A 22,163-nucleotide genomic window follows, 5' to 3' on the forward strand; every position below is an offset into this window, starting at 1 on the left:
GTGAAGGAGGCCCAGGACCTCCATGTCCTCGGCAGAGTGGGAGTTGAAATGTTGGGCCACAGGGCGGTGGGGTTGATTGGTGCGGGTGTCCCGGAGATGTTCCCTAAAGCGCTCTGCTAGGAGGCATCCAGTCTCCCCAATGTAGAGGAGACTGCATCGGGAGCAACGGATACAATAAATGATATTGTTGGATGTGCAGGTAAAACTTTGATGGATGTGGAAGGCTTCTTTGGGACCTTGGATGGAGGTGAGGGAGGAGGTGTGGATGCAGGTTTTGCCATTCCTGCATGGCAGGGGAGGGTGGGTTATTGGGGATGTGGACCTGACCAGGTAGTCACAGGCAGAACGGTCTTTGCGGAAAGCCCATATGTCAGGTATAGACAGGAGAGATCGAGTGAATCCTTAGAAAAGTATAAAGGCAGGAGTATACAAGAGGAAAATCAGGAAGGCAAAAAGGGGACATGAGATAGCTTTGGCAAATTGGGTTAAGGAGAATCCAGGGTTTTTAGAAACACATTAAGGACAAAAGGGTAACTAGGGAGAGAATAGGGCCCCTCAAAGATCAGCAAAGCTGCCTTTATATGGAGCTGCAGGAGATGGGAGAGATACAAAACGAGTAAGATATAGAATGTAGGTAAACAGATGGTGACATCTTGAAAAATGACCATATTACAGAGGAGGATGTGCTGGATGTCTTGAAGTGCAAAAAGGTGGATACGTCCCCAGGACCTGATCAGGGGTACCCTGGAACTCTGTGGGAAGCTAGGGAGTGATTGCTGGGCCTCTTGCTGAGATATTTGTGTCATCGATTGTCTGGTGAGGTGCCAGAAGACAAGAGGTTGGCTAACATGGTACCACTATTTAAGAAAGGTCATGTCTCATGAACTTGATTGAATTTTTTGAAGAAGTAACAAAGAGGATTGATGAGGGCAGAGCAGTGGATGTGATCTATATGGACTTCAGTAAGGCGTTCGACAAGGTTCCCCATGGGAGACGTCTTTGCAAGGTTAGATCTCATGGAATACAGGAAGAACTAGCCATTTGGATACAGAACTGGTTCGAAGGTAGCAGACAGAGGGTGGTGGTAAAGGGTTGTTTTTCGGACTAGAGGCCGGGATCAGTGGAGTACCACAAGGATCGGTGCTGCGTCCACTATTTTTTGTCATTTATATAAATGATTTGGTTGTGAGCATAAGAGGTATAGTTAGTAAGTTTGCAGATAGTTAGTAAGTTTGCAGATGACACCAAAATTGGAGTTGTAGTGGACAGCGAAGAAGGTTACCTGAGATTACAACAGGATTTTGATCAGATGGGCCAATGGGCTGAGGGGTGGCAGATGGAGTTTAATTTAGATAAATGCAAGGTGCTGTATTTTGGGAAAGCAAATCTTAGCAGGACTTATACACTTAAATGGTAAAGTCCTAGGGAGTGTTGCTAAACAAAGAGACCTTGAAGTGCAGGTTCTTGAAAGTAGAGTTGTAGGTGGATAGGATATTGAAGAAGGGGTTTGATATGCTTTTCTTTATTGGTCAGAGTATTAAATATAGGAGTTAGGAGGTCATGTTGAGGCTGTACAGGATGTTGGTTAGGCCACTTTTGGACTATCGCGTGCAATTCTGGTCTCCTTACTATCGGAAGGATGTTGTGAAACTTGGAAGGGTTCAGAAAAGATTTACAAGAATGTTGCCAGGGTTGGAGAATTTGAGCTGTACAGAGAGGTTGAATAGGCTGACGCTGTTTTCCTTGGAGTATCGGAGGCTAAGGGATGACCTCATAGAGGTTTATAAAATCATAAGGGGCATGGATATGATAAATAGACAAAGTCTTTTCCCTGGGGTGAGGGAGTCCAGAACTGGAGGACATAGGTTTAGGGTGAGAGGAGAAAGATATAAAAGGGACCTAACGGGCAACATTTTCACTTCGAGGGTAGTGCGTGGAGGCTGGTACAATTGCAACATCTGGATGGGTATATGAATAGGAAGGGTTTAGAGGGATATGGGCCAAGTACTGGCAAATATCTGGTCGGCATGGACAAGTTGGACCGAAGGGTCGGTTTCTGTGCTTTACATCTCTATGACTCTACTTAATATATAATCCAGATATGATACAGCACTTGGCTTAATTATTTTCTTTGCATTCTCAGCTGATTGTTAACATCTGATTTGTTTTGATCTAATATTCAGGAAGTTTGCTCGTTCTGCCAAATCTTTGGAAATTAATTATTTAACACTACATTCTATTTGTTGAAAGCCATAAGTTATCAGCCCTTCATTGATTATCTCCTTCTCCCACCTGATCCTCGATTCATTTCATGAGAGATATTGACACTTTAATAAGTTGAGCTGCACACCAAATTTTCAACTTGTAATAATTTGGCTTGATGTACCAATATTCAGAAAATAAATAGCATTAAAGATATTACACACTTAAAAAATAAACACATCCACTGTGTACAGTTATCATTTTTAAAACCAGCAAAGGTGAAGTCGAGGTTCAAAGCTGGGACTACAAAGATACTGTGCAGAAGCAGGCCATTCAACCACCTGATCTGTTTTGGGTGCTTAGACTCCACATGACCTTCCCACCTTAATTCATTTCACCTTTTCACTTAGAGGGTGGTGCGTGGAGGCCACTAATTTTTCCCTGTGTTTGTCTACCTTCCTCTTAAATGGATTCACTCTTGTTGTCTCAACTACTGCATGTGGTCGCATGTAATACATTCTAAATACTCTCTAGTTAAGAATTTTCTCCGGATATTTGGATTTGTTGTGGTTATCTCCATTTTTCTCTTCCTTTGCTTATTTTTATGGTTTTGTTAATGTCTTGTGTTTTTCTCTTTCTGTCTTTTATGATTATTTTTCTGATCAAATCTTCAGAATATCTGAAGGGAAGTTAGTTTGTAGGACTACTGAGAAAAGGTGGTGTGTCTTGCTGAGTTGCTGTTGTTGTGAGTCAGCATGGCTTATGTTTGCATTTTCAGTTAGTATTTTTTCAAGTGAGGCACCCCACCCAGCATGACTCAAAGCAATTTTTCTCAGAGTCACAGAGGTCTACGGCATGGAAACAGGTCCTTTGGCCCAACTTGTCCATGCCACCCAGTTTTTTACAATTAAACTAGTCCCATTTGCCTGCGTTTGGTCCAAATCCCTCCTTACCTATCTCATTTGTGCATCTGTCTAATTGTTTAATGAGGAAATTGTACTTGCTTCCACCACTACCTCTGGATGCCAGTTCCAGACACTCATCATACTGTGTATGAATAAAAATTGCCCACGGACCCTTCTGTATCTTTCCCCTCTCGCCGTAAATCTCTGTCCTGTAGTTTTAGACTCCCCGACCACGGGGAAAAGATGTTGGCTATCTCCCTTATTTATGTCTGTCATGATTTTATAGACCTCTATAATCCCCCAGTCTTCTTCACTCAGGAGAAAAAAGTCTCAACATATTCTGTCGCTCCTTATTCTCTGTTTATAAATCAACAGCTACAGGTGAAGTGCCAGAAGATTGGAGGATAGCTAATGTTGTGCCATTATTTCAGAAAGGCTACAGGAAAATGCCTGGGAACTGTAGGCGGTGAGCCTGACATCTGTGGTGGGTACGATGTCAGAGGAGATTCTGGGAGACAGGTTCTGTAGGCATATGGAGAGACAAGGACTCATTTGGGATAATCAGCATGGCTTTTTCTGTGGAAAATTGTCTCACAAATTTGAGCAAGTGTTTTGAAGGGATGAGCAAGAAAATAGATGAGGGCAGTGGGGTAATGTTTCTACAGGATTTTAGCAAGGTTTTTGACAAGGTATTGCATGGTAGGTTCTCAAGTAAGGTTAAATCTCATGGGATCTAGGGAGAGCTGGCCAATTGGATTCAAAATTCGCTTGACAGTCAAAGACAGAGTTTGGTGGTGAAGGGTTGTTTTCAGACTGGAGGCCTGTGACCAGCGGTGTGCCACAGGGATTGCTGCTGGGTTCACTGTTATTTGTCATTTATGTAAATGATTTGGATGAGAATTTAGGAGATATGTTTAATAAGTTTGCAGATGACACCAAGATTGGTGGTATAATGGACAGTGAATGTAGTTATCTGGAAATGCAGCGCGATCTTGCTCAACTGGACCAATGGGCTACGCAATCTTTTGCTATTCATCTAATTAATTGTGCAACTGGGTTCAAAGGCCTTTCTTGAAAGGAGAAGTTGACATGCTCACCTTTGCTGGAACCTTCAGCAATCATGCCAATGGCTCTGTAATTAAAAGCCAGTTGCACATCAGTTCATTTATGACTGTGAAATAGTCCTCACACTGTACTCTGTGGTGCATGACCATTATTACTGAGGGCATGGTCCAGAGAAAAGTAAAGCTTGCTCCCCACTTCGCAGATAGAAACCTGGAGATGCTGGTATACAGGTTGGTTTCGAGGAGAGCACTCCTATTTGCTGTTGACCAATACAGAATGCTATGCCACTAAATCAGGCCAGCCTGGGCCTAAGTTGCAGCTGCACTTACTACTTGTGTCCCAGGTGAAGTGGGATATCCAGCAGTTCAGGAAAAAGGTCAATGATCTTCAGTCCATAAGGGTAAGTGCCACCAACTTCTTTCTGTTGCTTTTGCACTAATAGAGCCCCTACTTGCAAAATCTCTGCCACTGCACATTCATCTCACCAAGGCTCATGGATTACAACTTTCATTGTTGCATGCATCTTTTCCACTCAATGACTCTCAACCTATTAACTTTTCCTGCCCTTTGTGTTTCCTTACTTCATTCACTGGAGACACCTCATTCCTAGTCCAGCTCCTGCATTACCACTAATTTGCTCTTCCATCCATTGGTAATCTTGGGGGCAGGGGTTAATCAGGCTCCTCATACAAAGCAAGGTGAAGATATATGATCTAACCAGCAAAGAACATAACAGCTAATGTGTGGACATGGAAACCTTCATGGCCATCAACCTAACACATATCATTGTGCCCTGCTCCGGTGCTCACTCATTTCTACTCTGCTCACCCATTCCTCACTCATTCTTATTCTGCCCAAGCTTTTATCCATCTTAGACAACTAATTCTCTCTCTTCTCTTATCCTGGCACTAGAGGCACCCCAACAAACTTCCATGAGGAAGAAACTAGCTTTACTTCTGGAGGAAGAAGCCTCTGAACTGTCAAGAGAATACACTGGCAAGGGTTTCACCTGCACCTCCAAACGCTGTTATGCTTTCTAAACTAGACTCAAGTGCACAATCTGGTGAACATGTCACTGACATGTCTCTGCAGCTGGTCAAGAACTGCTAAAGACTCAATATTTGCTTAGCCATAGACAGAAGATAATCTCATGTTCTGAGTCATTAATTGCTTTGTCAAAATTCACAAACAGGTACAAAACGATAAATTTGTCAGAGGTACTCGGCAAGTTGAATCGAAGGACAGAGGAGACCACTAATGTTATCTGTACCAAGCTGGCTCCGACTTGCATGCATCTAGCGGCCTCTACAGACAGATTGGTGACTCACACGGCTCCAACAGTATCTGCTGGATATGCAGTCAGACCTGTACTCCATACCTCTACCCATAGTTGCTCAGCATCAGTGACAAGGCAAAAAAAAAGGGACGAAGAACTTTTACCTCGCTTTTAGTACCTCCGCTCCATCATTCCAGCTGTCAATGCTTAGCATCAATGGCAAGGTGAAAAGGGGATAAGGGACCTTGATTTCACTGCAAATGGCCCTCTTAGGGTGACAGGGAGGTGCAGGCAGGCATCTTTAGGGAGGAGGAGCCACACACGTGACCCCCAGAATCATCTTCTCTGGACCTTCCAGAAGTGTCTGACCTCGCTACCTCTCCCTGCCTGTGATCCCAAACCCTGAACAGGGATGATGAGCTGGCAGGAAACTTTCAGCAGACCTAGGTCCTCTCGACCCAAAGACACTTGGGATGACTGCCCAAGTCTTCCAAGCAAAGAAGGCTGACCAAAGAGCAAGCTCTTTCCATCTCACTGTGGATGTCTGGACTGCACTTAGATGTAATGGGAAGCAGTGGACAAAGAACACTCATTGAGGGCACATGGATGGCACAGGTGAAACATCATTGATTGTATATAATATTACAATTTTGCAAATACATCTTCACTTGCACTGATAAAATGTCTACTGTAGTGTACTTTATGTTGTCAGACCTGATCAAAACATACCAATGTGAAAAATGAGCAAACACCTCAGACATCCGAAGGATAAAGGAAGTTGTCATGATAAAGTATTGCTGATATTTCACAAGCAACTGACTCCTTGATTGCAGATAGCCTCAGATATCAGGATCCTTAAATTGTGACACTGAGGATTGCAGTCAATGTGTTATACTTTAAGATGCACAACACTGAAGCTAAACGCAATGTGGAGGGATTATGCTTCAGCCTAGCCTGCCTTGTGAATGAGGATACAGAGTCATAAGTAAATGTATACATCTCATGAGGGTAATGTTCATTCTGTGTATCAGCTTTTCAAGGGAGCATAATGCTATCAAAGCATGGGAGATGTACAAATGAGCAGCTCACATTTACTCTGCCTCATTGCATATAGGTCTGCCAAGTTAGTTAAACAGAGCATTGGTGCTTGAGCTTTCAATGCTGTCCTAGAAGATGAATGAGCATTCCAGGGCAACTCAGCAGTTTACATGTATTCTTAAAGATTGAAATGTTACTAATAATGGAACGGTCAAATGTTAATTGTGTCAGCCTGCTGGCTATCTTGAGAAAAATTATTGTACAACACTCAGATATAATATCTTCACACAAGCCGTAAGAGCTACCTGAGTGTAGCATTATGTGATGTTGGTTCCTCCTCTCGCTGCTACATTTCCCTACCGGTCAATAAGACAAGTGATGTGTAGATATTTGCAACTGGGATCACCTGAACATATCAAGTGTATATTCAGACGGATAATGAGACATATTCAACAACACTAAAGATCAGTGACTGCAGAATTTGAAATGGCTCCATGTTCTTTGTACTAAGCAAGAGCTGCTTGCATACAACAAACAAAATCTTAAACATTTCAACAAAGTCCAAGCCTAGCTCAAGACTGGAGAATTCCAGGCAGTGAAACCTCATTGTAAGGAAATCTATGGTCTGTTCCATGGCCCTGGTGGATGCATGAACAGTATTGTACCTTCATTTTGCATCAGTTTGAGGGTTTTGTAAAGGTGCCCTAAACCATGTTTGGAAGTGGTGTGCTATTGCCTCCCAGCAGTTATCCGTGCAGAAGCTGAGGACCTTGGAAGGAGGCAGGAAAAATCACTTAGTTTTCTAGCATGTGAGAATCATGACAACTCCCAGAATATCTGGTTCAGACTTCCAAAATCAACAATAATATGAACATTAATGGCATGGAAGCCTTTTTTGTTTGTGAACTCTGCAGTTTGGTAATAGGGCACTCTCAGTGCAACACGGAAGCTGTCAACAGTGCTTTGTACCTCGGGGAAGTCCTGCTACTTGAACTGCTTAACTTTCCTCATAATGGTGGAAGGAAATGAAGAACTGTGATTGGGACAAAATGGCATCAGCTTCATCCTTTTTGTGTTTATGTGTTAAAGTTTGGGAGATGCTATACATGTCCCAAGTTGTTCCTGGAAATATGCCTCAGGCATAAAGTTTCAGAGCAACTGTGGCAGAGATGGGATGCCACCCACTCCTTGGAAGCACAAGTCCTTCTCCCACAAATAGTTTAATAAATGACAGCTTGGAACATCCTGAATCAATGCCTGCAACACCTTTCAGAGATTTCAAGAAAATGACTAGGATGCTGGGTCTCATCATTCTCCTATGTTTCTTTGGTGGATCTACACTTTCTGTTTTCTGTTTTGTAGGCTGTATGGCAACCTTTGGAGGTTGTTGTTCTTTCTGGGCTTGTTGGTGTAGTAGTATTTACTGTCTTTTACATTGTATTCATAGTTGTACCAAGGACTCCAGTCATGCCAATCTCCTTATGAAATGCATTAGCATATAACTTGCAGTCAGGAAAACTTTATTGAAGGAATGACTTGCCGCTCACATTCATCATAGTGAACTTTCGTGTTATGCCATGACACAGTATGGCTTGGAAGTTTCACAAGGAGGTCATTAATATGCTTCAATAAGGAGATCTGAAGGATGTCTCCTTATCCAAATGTATGTCATACAATTACCACATTCATGTTACACTGGTGTGTTAGAATTATTCCAGTGAGTCATTATGAGATTTGCCCTTCTGCCCAGAAAAATCCTCTCTCCCACATCATTTATCCTCACATACTAATAGTTCAAGTGGAGGAATCATCAAGCCAATCCAGTTTGCGGAATGGCAGTACCAGTCGTACCAATTGTGAAGCCGAATGAGTCAGTTCATCTTCGTGGGGATCTTAAACAAATGGTAAATTGCTTTTTGCAGCTGGATAAATCGCTCACAGAGAGGATTTATACACAAAGCTGGCAGGTGGACTGTCCTTCACAAAGCTAGACATGAGCCATGCATACTTGCAATGTGGTTAGATGAGGATTTCCAGAAGTATGCTACAATTAACACCCACAAGGATTTGTACCAATATAAGATACTGTCATTTGGGGTATCATCAGCTTGTGCAATTTTTCAGCGGTAATTTTACAATGTCTACCCCAGGTTGCCTTTTATCTAGATAACATGCTGACAGCAGGGAAGACCAGTAAGGAGCACTTAGAGAACTTGGACATAGTCCTGAGACATTTCTCCTAGTTGGGCATACTACTTAGAAGGGTAGTAGTTCCAGGCAACCCTAGTGACCTTCTTGGGCTTGAAAATTGATAAGAGCTGGTTACACTTGTTGGAAGATAAAGTGAGGGCACTCAAAGGTGTCCTGGCTCCCATATCTCAGATTTTTCCTTGGGCTGGTGAAATATTATGGAAAGCTTATACATAATCTGGTCTTCATATTGGCACCTTTGCTGACACTCTTCAGAATTAGCCTTGGAAATAGTCATGTAGCCAAGCTGAAGATTTCAGGGAAGTGAAGGAACAGCAATCACCCTCCAAGGTGTACAATCCCAAAATGAGATCTGATGTTGACATGTAACGTACGGCATCGTATTAGTGTTCGCTCCTAAATGGCCCAATGGAGAGGAATGCCTGATAACTTATGCACACAGGACTTTGGCTAATGCAGAAAGTAAATACGCCCAGTTAGAGAAAGAAGGTTTGGTGGTCATAGTTGGAGTCAGGAAGTTCCACTAATATCTTTACAGACATAAATTTATAATAATAATGGACTGTAAACCCTTGCGAGGTTTACGTAAAGAGAACAAGGCAGTGCTGCTCATAACTTCAGGCTGAATTCAGCAGTGGGCTCTAAAATTACAATTTGGAACACCATCAGGGAAGCCAAGTACCAAATGCAGATGCATTGAGCCATCAACTGCTGGCAGATATGCCACCAGATGTTTGGTGGTATCGTCACTGGAAAAGTCCATTATGGTTTTGAATTTTCTGGACACACTTCCAGTCACAGCTGACAATATCAGACTATAGACACAGAAAAATCCAGTCCTGCCAAAATTGGTGGTAATGGGGGAAACCAAAGAGCCGTCACAACCAGAATTTAAATCTTTTTGGACCTGAAGAGACCATATCTCAGTAGAGGAGAGCAAATTATTATGGGAAATGATTGTCCCAAGTAAGTGTCTTTGTCAAATACTGGCTGAACTCTACCAGGGTCAGCCAGAGTTTCCAAACCCTTAGGCTGAAGTCAAATGAGTCCCTTGACTAATTGTCACAATACCTCCCGACTGACCATAAAACTCCTTGAAGAAAGTGAGGACTACGGATACTGGAGATAAGAGTCAAAATGTGTTGGACTGGAAAAGCTTTGCAAAGTCAGGCAGCATCCGAGGAGCAGGAGAGTCGATGTTTCGGGCATAAGCCCTTCATGAGGCATGTGTTGTAGGGGACCAAGGGGGCTGAGAGATAAATGGGAGGGGGTGGGGCTTGGAAGGTGATAATAATCATTATATTCCTTGATTCCATTAAGAAATGATCTCTGTACTGTCATGCCTTGCTGTGGTAGCATGCCAGAATCCAAGCCCTGCTATTCCTAGTGTCATCAAAGGTAAATAAATTATGCAAATATTCTTCAATTTACATGACTTTCAGAATGAGGTGGACAGAATGTATAAACTAGGTTTCTGAAATTAATAAAATTACAATTTATTACAAGTAATTAGATTTTACAATTAAACAATTATGAATCACTAGTAAGTAATTCTACTAATTAAAACTAATTTAGTTATAAATACCCCCTCACATACAGACAGAAATTGAAAAGAAAACTGGGAGTTAAGAACAGACAGAATGACTGGTAAGGCAGTTAATTGGTTCCTGAAATGATTATTATACTGGTCAGAATATGGCTTGTGTAGCTATCCTTACCTGGATGCTTCCACTGGTTTGAGAGACACATGGTGGGTGGTTCACTTATAAAAGGTGCTTGACATATCAATGTAAAGTCACAGCATATACCAACTGCTGAAGGAAAGATACTCTGGTTTTCTTCAACCTTAAAAGTGACTTTTACTACAAAGAACAGAGAGAGCTGGTGAAGGTCGGATGGATTCTTCCTATCTTGTTCATTGGCCCAAGCTGTTCAGCTTCCTTAGTACCAATCTCATAGCTACCAGCAAGCAGAAGACCTTTATCATCAATAGCTAGTCACTAATCCAAAGAGAAATCAGCTTCTTGTTGCCAACTCCATTGTAACCAATCTTCAGCCTCAGCTCATCACTCAGTTCCACTTTAAATGGTACTTGAACAAGCAGCTGTGTAAACAATGCTTGCAATGAGTTACTTGCTTTCAATACATGCAGCAATCCTTTGTTTTAGGATGGTTTGGTTCTCATTTCAGTCTACAATTCAAAATACAAAGAATGAAAATATACATTCTTTATAACTTTCTAATTTGACCTATTTTCTGATCCACCTGTTCAGAGATGTAATTACACACTTCCGGAGCAGGTGGGACTTGAGCACAGGCCTCTCGATCCAGGGGTAGGAACACTACAACTGTGCCACAAGATGGCCCCTAATATGTTCTTTATACCATGTGGTTATTTAGTTGAAACATATACAGTATGTTTGTTATGTAAACTGCTGACAACCCTGTACGCTAAGAAAGCAATGTGAGCCATAGTTATTGCGCACTAAAAATGCAGAGTGATATATAGATGCTGGCAACCTTCAAATAAAAAGCAAACTAACAGCCATAAGATGCTTAAGACATGTCTCTGCATGTAAAGCAATATTGCAGAAGCATGCAAGTCATGGATGTCCCTGAGTTCCAAAGTAAAGTGTCAAAGGGTTGAAGTGGAGCATAAATCAGGAGTAGGCATAGTGATACAGAGGTTGGTGGTTTGGCAATGTCGACTTTCATAACAAAGTGTTAAGGATGATCATAGCAAATGAGCATGCAGTGATACTGATACAAAGCACCGATTGGATAATAGCCAGGAAAAGCATTTGATGACCTGCCATGTACCTGCTCTGATTTAGATGTTAAAAGTTTGCATCATCTAATTCCTCAGGGAAGGAGAACTGGAAATGATGGATCAATAAGGTGATTTGGGGCTTTAATGAGGTGCCGATTTTGCAAGGAAAGAAGCTGACTGCACTAAAGGATGAGGTTCTGAAGTTGCCATTTAAAGCTTCAGGAGAAAATTTCACAATGTTTTTTTCAATATCCAGAGTCTGAATTTTTTCATCCACATCCCAAAAATAATTTTTAAAAATTATTCTAGATACCTGTTTTTCTATTTTATTCCTATAGTCATTCATCTGTTTTAGATACTTTGTGAACTTGGAAAATTAGTCACTTCAGAAACAGTAAACTTTCTAAATGTACTGACAAACTAAATGGTTAAATACATAGTTGCAATAAAAAAATGTTAAAGTGGTCAAATGTATTTGTCACATATTGTTTCATACTTTATGTATTTTTCAGTGCTGAATTACATGAAAGATTATCAAAAATTGATAAAATGAAGAAAAGATATGAACTTCTTATGGTTACAATGAAACCTGCCGAGGGTGAAGAAGAACGATCTCAAGCTTATTATGTCATTAAGGTAATTTAATATGTTTCAGCTACAGCAGATGGAAAAATTAAAAATATTAATATTATTGCTGTTAAGAAATCATACATGCTTCTCTAATTTCTGAATGGATCTTGCCATAGTTACCCATTTTAGCATTTCATTGGAGTGAGAAAATAAACACTTTCAAAGGAAGAACATTTATTTATGATAAACAATATAAACAATTCCGATGAATTTACTTTCTTTGCTGTGTTGTAAAGTTATTTCTCTTTCCTGAAGTTTTTGACTCCTTGTTCAAGTTCAATTCCATGGCCTCTATAATACTTTCAGATAATTGAATCATAAGCCCTGAAGACTATTTGTGCCTATAAAGTACCAATTATCATCCCTACAGAAATTGGAATTTACCCTCTTTATTTAAGGGAACAAGGCTAACTGATCACAATTCTAGTTGAAATGAGCTTAATTGCACATACTGAGATTCAAAGGCGAGTGAGTTCTTGTAGATGTTATATCATACTTTTAATCGCAAGAATTAACTAATGAAACCTCCCCAACATTTGCCTACCAACTGCAAGCCTGATGCACCATAGCAACCCCATTGAGTGAGAGAGAGAGAGAGAGAGATAGTCAGCGAGAAAAGGCATTGCAGACCCCCAGAGAATATCCATCAAGCAATCACCATGATGTAGCTAGGAACATCAGGTGATCCAAATCTCAACAAGCAAATGTTCCCTGTAGTGCAGGCACAAGCAGCCATTGCACTGACTCCACTGATAGAGGGTCCATTAGAAAAGGGTCAAAAGTATGGTGCTGGAAAAGCAAAGCAGGTCAAGCAGCATCTGAGGGGCAGGAGAATCGATGTTTCGGGCAAAAGCCCTTCATCAGGATGGGCTTATGCCAGATACGTCAATTCTCCTGCTCGTCGGATGCTGCCTGACCTGCTGTGCTTTTCCAGCACCACAGTCTCGACTCTGATCTCCATCATCCGCAGTCTTCACTTCCTCCATTAGAAAAGGCTCCAGCTGTTAGTAATGAGGACTTTGCAGGCTTGCATTTGCTGGTGTCATTTCTGATGACTTAATTGTGCCAGGTGGTCGTTTTAACTTTTCTTTTTTGTGGTTACAAGAACTGAGAGCTTGCTAGACCATTTTAGAGGACACTTATGAGTCAACCGCAGTGCTGTGGATGTGGGCTGCCCCAAGTAAGGAGGGTAGTTTAAAGGACATTAGAGAACCAAATGTTTTTTTAAAACAATAATCAACAATGCTCATCAATGGTTTCATAGTAATCATTAGAGTTTGAAGTCAAGACTATTTATTGGATTCAAATTCCACAACCTGCTGGGGTGGGATTCAAACCTAGGTCCCTAAAACATTATCTGGATCACTAGTCCAGTAACAATATCACTCTGCCATCATCTCCCCCATGACTGCTATCCTTGCCCTTCTAGGAAGAGAACTTAAGAGCAGGCATAGGCCGTTTTTCCACTCACGCCTACTCCACAATAAGATCATGGCTGATCTGCTTGTGGTCCTATCTCCACTTTCCTACCCACAACCCTGTCTGTCAAAATCAGCCTTAAATAAATTTGTGGACCTGTCCTCCACTACCTTCTGGGGAACATAATGAGCCTCAAATGAAAATTCTCATATCAACTTCAAATGTTGATTTTAACCTACTGTGATTCCTCTTGCAAGGATGCCTTCCTTAAAGAAGCTCTCTCCTTCCTTCCACAAGTATTTCAGTGAGTCCCTCTCTCACTACACCCCCATTCCTGAAGAAGGGCTTATGCCCGAAACGTCGATTCTCCTGCTCCTTGGATGCTGCCTGACCTGCTGCGCTTTTCCAGCAACACATTTTGCAGTGCTATTACCAAGCCACTCTTAGTAGTGGACATTGAAATCTTCCACCCAGAATACATTTTGTGCCCTTGCCATTCTCAGTTCTGCCTCTAAGTGTTGTTCAGAGTACCTGTTCATTAGCCAAGAGAAAACAGTATGTGGTACAGGGGAAGGCGATGGCCTAGTGATATTATTGCTGTACTGTTAATCTAAAGACCCAAGTATTGTTCCAGGACCACTGTAGATTGCTGAATTCAAATTACACAAAAATCTAGAATTGAGTCTAACGATGACCATGAATGTATTGTTGGAAAAACCCATCTGGTTCATTAATGTCCTTTAGAGAAGGAAACTGCCATCCTTACTGGGTCTGGCTTACATAGCCATGTGGTTGACTCTTAACTGCCCTCTGGAAAATTAGGGATAGGAATAAATGCTGGCCTAGCCAGCGCCACCCTCATCCCATTAATGAAGTTTTAAAAATCAGGTGGTGATTTCCTTGCCATGTTTACTCTGAAGCCATAAGACTTCATGAGGATTATAAACAATGTTGAGGATACTCAGGGCAATTCCAGCTTGGCTGTCACCACTGTCCCACCTCCTCTGTTGGATCTGGTCCTGCTAGTGGGCTGGTGGTGGTAGAGTATGGGAAATTGCTTGTAAAAGGTTATCATTCCATGTGTATGATTATGTCAGACCATTGCTTGACAATTATGAGACAGTTCTCCCAATTTTGGCACTATCCCCCAAATATTAGTGAGGACAACATTGTGGGTCAACAGGATTATTTCTGCTATTGTGTTTTCCAGTGTCTATGTCGATGCCATCCAGGTTCATTTATTGAATATCCTTCTCTCCCCTGCAATAAATGACAAGAATCCATTCGCTTCCTAAGCACTTGCTGTGCCTGCCTACTAACTTCATATAATTCATGTACAAATCCCTCTGTATCATCAAGTTCTGCAATGTCTCTCCATTTAAATCATATGCTGCTTAATTGTTCTTCCTGCCAAAAAGGGCAAGTTCACATTTTCCCATGTAAAACCAAACATTAACATTTATAGTCCTTGAAAGACTCTCCACCTCCGCTTGACAACTTATGCTCTTATCTTGGTATTATCAGCAAATTTAGCTGCCATTTATTTGGTGACCTCATCGAAATCACTGATAGAGATTTGAAGTGGTTGAGGATCTAGCCCTGGTCCCTTTATAACAAATAAGCATGCAATCTGCTTTTCTAATTTCTTGGTCTGTGTGTTAACTTACTGTGACTCGTGTTCAAATACATCTAGATCACTCTTGAATATTGCTATGGACCAGATCAACCCCCATCAAAATATAAGAAGAAATTAGCCTAGTCCCCCATGTTTTCTAATTTTTAAAGGCAAGCGTAACGCATTGTGTTCTGGATACAAAACAAAAATCCAAGGCATCACAAGCTGTTTATTTTATTGGTATCTCTGTCTCAACCTCTCATCACAAAAAAAACCAGGACAAAATACACCTCAAAGCCATAGTACTGTCACAATATAAACATGTCAATCACTTACAAACAAACAAACATTGTTTGTTTTAATCTTTCCTCCCAAGGTGGATAACTTCACACTTCATCACACTGTATTCTATCTACCATATTCCTATTCATCCAAATCTATACTTATCCTTGCACAGCCTCTTTGCATCCTCCTCACTGGTTATCCACACCACACTTTGTATCAGCAAATCTGGATACATAACTCTGACCACTCATTTAAGTTATTACTATAGATTATAAAGAACTGAGGCCCAAATCTGATTTTTGCAGTATGCTGCTCAACATAAGTTGCCATTCTGTTCGAGTTTATTCTTACTCCATCCCTTACCCAGTTCTCAATCCATGCTAATATACACTACAATCCCATAAGTCTTAATTTTATCTCATGATCCATATGTGTGAGATCTTAACTGTTTTTTGAAAATCCAAATACACTATATCCAGTTTTATTCAATTGGTTGGATGGCTGGTTTAAAATGCAGTGATGCCAACAGCACAGGTTCAATTCCTGTTGCAGTTGTAATGTTATTGTCTTGGTCACACTTTCTCAACCTCACCCTTTGCCTGAGGTATTGAGACACTCCGGTTAAGCTCATTACCAGTCATCTTTTTCAGGACAATGGAGACTTTACCTTTACCTATTCTATTGTTAGTTTCGGTGATTGTGGAATATCGTAGTTTCCAATCCCTATTCTGACATTTGGAGATTGACAGTTTCATGTAGTTCTGAGAATGAGCAGCATAAGAAATACCAGCCATAAAGCAATAAGGTGAGGTCTCTATCTGCCACTTCCAGTGTTTGAGGATAATATCCAATACTACTTCAATACCAAAATTTTCTAAAATCTTTGTCAACACTCATTCCCCAACAAATATCACCAAAATAAATGGTCAAACCTTCTTGACAAATGATACCCATGGTAACATTCAAGTCATTTTAGAGATTTAATAATGTGATATTGTCAGTTTGTTTTTCATTCCTTTTTACCTTCATGCATTTAGGCTGCACAAGAGAAAGAGGAACTTCAAAGTCAGGGGGATGAGCTTGATGCTAAAATTTCCAAAAGTGAAAAAGAACTAAGAGCCCTGGAGAATACATTGCAGCTGCTCAACAATCAAAATGCGACATACCAAAAATCTTTCAACAGGGTGTCAGAAACAAGTATGTTTCTTCTCCCCATAGCTGAAGACAGTGGCGATTGTTATCTTTAAACTAAATTATTGTAGTATTGATGCAAAATTTTCACTTTCTTTTGCAAATATTGTATCTCATGAAAATAATTGCAAGAAGTTGGAAAACATCGTTAAGATAATGTTATTTTGTAACTACTTTCCCAGGCAGCAATTCCCTGAAAATAGGGTGAAAAGTTAAGTCCTACTTTGTCCAATTCTAGAACACAAAGGAGACAAAAACACCAAATTTTAAGTGGTGTCTCCAGTGCCTAAAATCTAAGTCTCCAAGGATGCCTAAATAGTTCTGACCTTAATTTAGTTCAAGTGATTTTTCAGGTACAGCAAACTTTGTTTTAACCAGCGCCTTATCAACCAGCACTCTTAATAAACAGGCAAAAAACGTATATCTCGAATACCGCAATCCACTACCATATATAACAGTGATGACTATATCCCTTGCATTATGAATATCCCTGAGCCACTTCATCCAGTCTGGTGAAATAATATGCAATAGTTTGCTTAGGTTTCCCTACGCCCGTCTCCTATGTAAGTACTACGGCAACATAAACTTCTTATCTGCTGGACATGTAAAAGGTGGAAAAGCTTTTCATAATTAGGCAAGGCTATCGCTGGAGCCGACTGCAGTGCTTATTTAAGGGTGTTGAAAACTGTTGCAGCTTCCTCATTCCGCTGCAAAACATTCAAGTTAGAATGTCCGGCCTCCTTCACTGTTTTCCTCAGGAGAGCCATAATTTTGACATATTCCCCAATCCAGTCTGAACTAAATCTTGCCATTGGCAAAAACGCATCATTTGTCCTACTATCTCCGGTCTGGGGCTTTAGTAATTGCCTCAGTCTGATCTGGTGCAATCAGCTTAGTTCCTTTAGAAATTAGTCTGCCCAAGTATTTGAAGTACTGTTTGTAAAAGTGTAGCTTCTTCCTGGACACCTTATGACCTCCACATGCTATTTTTTCTAGAAGGAAACTAGTGTCTCGCTCACCTAGTTCCTGACTTTCTGAGCAGACTAACAGATCATCAACATACTGAATTAGTGTACTCTCCAACAGTATACTCTCTAGATCTGATTTCAAAACTTGGTTAAATATATGTGGCAAATGCTTAAACCCCTGCGGCATTCTAATATGTGTACTGCTGATCTCTGTATGTAAAAGTAAACAAGTACCAGCAATGCTTTGCCAGTGGAATACTGAAAAAAGCAAAACACAAATCAACACCCGAAAACCAAACCTGCCTGTTGACGCACGTTAATCAATAGTGTACGTGGGTTTGGGACTACTATCGGCCAAATTTTCCACCACCTCATTTACTGCTCTCAAATCATGCACAAGTCTCCATCTGGACATTTCTGCTTTTAGGACTAGCAACAGCGGAGTATTACATGGGCTGCTCATTTCCCTCAGCACTCCTGCTTCCAGCAGTACCTGTATCGTTGCTGCAATTCCCTCCTCTGCTTCTGGTTTTAAGGGATATTATGGTCTTCTAGTGGAATTGCTTTTTGTTTTAATCTTATTTCTTCTGGATTTTCCGACTTCATTCTCCCCACATTTGTATCATGTCGTGACCATAAAATAATTGGCAATGCATTCAACCGTTTATCCTTTTGGTGGTCATCCTGTCCAACTATCATTGGCATACTCCACTAGGGAGTCACCTCAGCCTCCTTTGGGTTTCTCACCAAGTCTACACAAACTGCAACTCTAACATAGTTACTATTTCCAGAATTCCAGACCACTGGTGCCGCCATTCGCCAATCACTAATCATTTCTGCTTGCTTTACCATGGGTTCCAAGTCCATGGATTGATGTCCCTCATTTACTGGCAGCGTCACATGGGAGCAGCTCCTGGCATACTGTACCATTTCCCCAGAAATCTGTTCTTTCTAATCTGCAACGGCACTCCCTGCTTTCCTATTATTATAGCTTCGCTCTTTAAATGCTGCTGGGTGAAAACTTCACAGTGCTATCACAGTCCTTTCTCTCCCTTTTATGAGCAATGGCATCATTCTTTTTTCAAACAGGAGTTTGTTTTCCCTGCTATCATTCCCATATACGGAGTTCTCTTCAGATTCTGACTCTGATTCAAACTCCAATTTTTCCCATCCATCCTCTGCTGGTCCCATTTGGGCCTCCTCTTTGCCTGCTTTTCTACTCCCCTTTGTTCCTTCCATGGGTCATTCTTCTTCTCACCCCTTTTGACATTCCTTTTTGAGTTCAGAAATTCCTCGTACTCTTCCTGTTCTCATACTGTCCGCAGTAATCAAAGTTCCTCCTCCACACCCTCTCTTCGTATTTTTGTTTTTCCCATTTCCTCCATCTCTGGTCCTGTCTTTCATTGATTAACCCCTTCACTTCCTCCCTTCTCTGGTTCAATTTATTTTTCTCATTCTCGTCCTCAACCCATTCAATTTCTCCTTCTATTTCTACCGTTCCCTTTATCAAGGGACACTCCTGGAGAAGGAGCACACTGTGTCCACCAACATCCTTGAGATTTTCAGGGAGAGATGGGCACCGCAGGGAGCGGACTATTTTATTTCCCCCTCTAACTCTTGATTTAATCCTTGTCCTCCCCTTCACTTTTTGATCATGCAGATTTGCCCTCTCTTGAGGACACTGCTTGTCACCAACCGCTCAGGTATTGGAGTTCTTCCTAGTGGTGGAATATAAATAAAGATTTACGCACTTGTTGTTCTTCACTTTATCTGACACCTGCACGCACACGATACGGCTGCTGGAGAAAAATAAGCACTACCACTGTTGGGCGATAGTGTGGGGGAAATTTTTAAGAAAAAAAAGAAATAAACAGGAGTGTTGGAAGTTCTGTTCACTCTAAGAGCTGGCTGTGAAGGAACTGGATCAGTGTGTGAAGGACTCTGCATTTTTGTGTTAAGGAGGGGGAACTGACCTCTGAACTGCCTGGACCACACAGTCAGTGTGTTTATTACTGCTGTTGATGTTTCCTACTGAGGAGGAGAGTTTTTTCTCTCCCTCTTGCTTCAGGGAGACCTTTTTGATTTTTTTGTTTTCTTAAAAACAATCACAACAAACAATAGAGATCAAGAGACACTGCTTTGACTTGTATTTGGGTAGGGAGGGGGTCTGTGTAACTCCTCATATTCATATTCCTGACAAACTGCCTGTGGAAACAGGTGATCTTGTTCTTTGGCAGCTTGCCTGGTCACTACTAGGGCCTGGTATGTTTTTCTCAGTTTTTCTCCCTCCTCTCTGAAAAAAATTAGTATTTCTGCCTCCTGTTCTCTCTTCTGGTTTCTGTTTTTAGATTCATCATTTGGTTTTGATACTGGAAATTTTTTACTCAATATTTCAACTACCGTTCCTTTATTCATCATGATATTTATTCTCGACCGATTAACTTATTGTCTCCTTCCTCACAGTTCACTCCCCCTCATCTTACTAGTCTCATGACACTTCGTCAATTGTTATTTATTTTCCTCTGCTGTTCCTATTTCTAGTCTCAACTTTTATTTGACTCATCAATCTGTCAGCCGTTGGTTTCAAATAATTAATAAAGACGATGTAACTTCACTTGTTCTGCCCATGCAGACACCTACCTAGGGTAGTATCCGCAGAACTTGCTATCCTGCCCAAGCAGACCCCTACTTGTCCTCGGGCAGTATCTGCAGGATTTGCTCTCTTACCTTGTTTGATCAGAGACAGTATTTACGAGGATTTTTTTCCTGCCTTGTCTGTTCAGACCCTAGTTATCTGTGAGGCAATATCCAGAAGGACTTACCAACGCCACATCTGAATTTTATTTCAGACAATTTATATTTTCTATTCCTACCTATGCCACTGCACAGTTTTCTCGATCAATCCTCCGAGTCTCCTCAAATTTCAATTTATTATTGGATTCTTTGGATCAGAGAGACCTCTCAGCAGCTTTTCTGCTGAGAGGACCTCCCTCATTCTACAGAATTTAATCCAGATGTAAGTTTACTGGCTAAGCTGGCAGGATCATTTTCAAACCTTTTGTCATCATACTAGGTATCATCATCAGTGAGCCTCTGATAAAGCACTAGTGGTATAGCCCACTTATTATTTGTGTTTAGGTTTCCTTGGGTTGGTGATGTCATTTCCTGTGGTGATGTGGTGGACAAGGAAACCTAAACACACAAATAAAAAATGGGCCATACCACCAGTGCTTCACCGGATGCTCACAGATGATGATACCTAGTATGGTGATGAAAAGTCTGAAAACGAACCTTCCAGCTCAGCGAGCAGACTTACATCCAGACCTCAACCTGAGCTACAAATCTTCCCAAAACTCGCTAGAATTTAATCCAAATTATCAGCAACACACTTATCTCTTTTTGTGGGTGGCCAATCCTTATTCTGTCAGGCTCGGGAGGGTCCCCAGCGGACTGCGAAATGCCCTGTGACTAATGCCTCTTTTCAGGTAGGGCTCTTTCCAAACCTGCTTGCAGCGCCAAATTTGTTGTGGAGAGGTCGTACCCAATACTTTGTGAGAATCACCAGGAGACATAGAGAATTCCTCAAGAAGTTAAACTTTTATTTGCAAACAAAAGCTGTAACAATCAGAAAATGGCTTCCTAATTGCCCCAGATTCTTGATGCTCACTATTTTTATACTTTTTCTAGTTGTTGTACGTATCTCGAGTCATTAGCATAACCGATCATATTAGCTTATATTGTCTTTCTAAACCGATCATCTTCTGCCACAATGGTCTTCTACTTTACACTTAACCTATCACATTATGCCACTATTGTCTTTAACATTTGCTCCTTTATCACATGATTTGACTAACCTATCATATTGTGCTACCATTATTTTCAGCCTCTGCTCATCTATCACAAGATTCTATGCATTGCTCCATTAATTTAATTATACAGCTGTCATATTAATTTCCATAGTATATTCCTGCATTATGTTTCTATTACTTACTGTGTGTTTTAACAGATTTTAGTAGGTGTGTTGATTTTTTCACATAGACGTTTTGAGGAATGTTGATGTCACGAAACTTCGCTTAGTCAGGGTTCACTGCAGTTATGCATCGCTTTGATTATACAGAATATTTGATCAACCAACACACTCCTGGTCCCGTAAGTGGTGGTTAATAAAATGTTTGCTGTATTTCTGGCAACCACAAACTGGATTGGTTAATTTAGATATGTAAATGAGTGATCTTATTCCTGTTTTAGAATCCATTTAAGAAATTGGCTGCCTTGAGCTGAGCAGGTGTGGAAAACTAACACTGAAATAGAAGTTAAAACATTTCTAAAGCTTGACATGTAGTTAGAAGATTTGTTCCTTTCAGATCCATAGCATGTGCAAGTATTGCTACCAGGCTGGGATAGTCTTCCACACCTATGACATACCAGAGGGTCTTAACTTGTGATCCAGAGTTAGGAACTGGAAATGTGTGCTCTGCCACTGGAGAGCAATAGATATCAGCAGCTCATCTGAATTAATTAAATAAGATTCAAGGCCTGGTTTGGTAAGTCTCAGACCTCCCAATGGGACATCTGTTTCATGACACAA

General features: G+C 41.0%; 1 protein-coding gene across 1 annotated transcript in view; it reads left to right on the forward strand.

The window, feature by feature from the left end:
* Window positions 1-22,163, forward strand: part of LOC122556012 (coiled-coil domain-containing protein 39-like) — a 144,561-nt gene that overhangs the window by 90,196 nt on the left and 32,202 nt on the right. Inside the window, exons 14-15 of the mRNA XM_043702364.1 lie at window positions 11,980-12,103; window positions 16,454-16,613. Of these exons, the coding sequence (XP_043558299.1) occupies window positions 11,980-12,103; window positions 16,454-16,613 (284 nt within the window). The remainder of the gene's footprint in view (window positions 1-11,979; window positions 12,104-16,453; window positions 16,614-22,163) is intronic.

This window comes from Chiloscyllium plagiosum, chromosome 13 (assembly GCF_004010195.1).
Source record: "Chiloscyllium plagiosum isolate BGI_BamShark_2017 chromosome 13, ASM401019v2, whole genome shotgun sequence".
NCBI lineage: Eukaryota > Metazoa > Chordata > Chondrichthyes > Orectolobiformes > Hemiscylliidae > Chiloscyllium > Chiloscyllium plagiosum.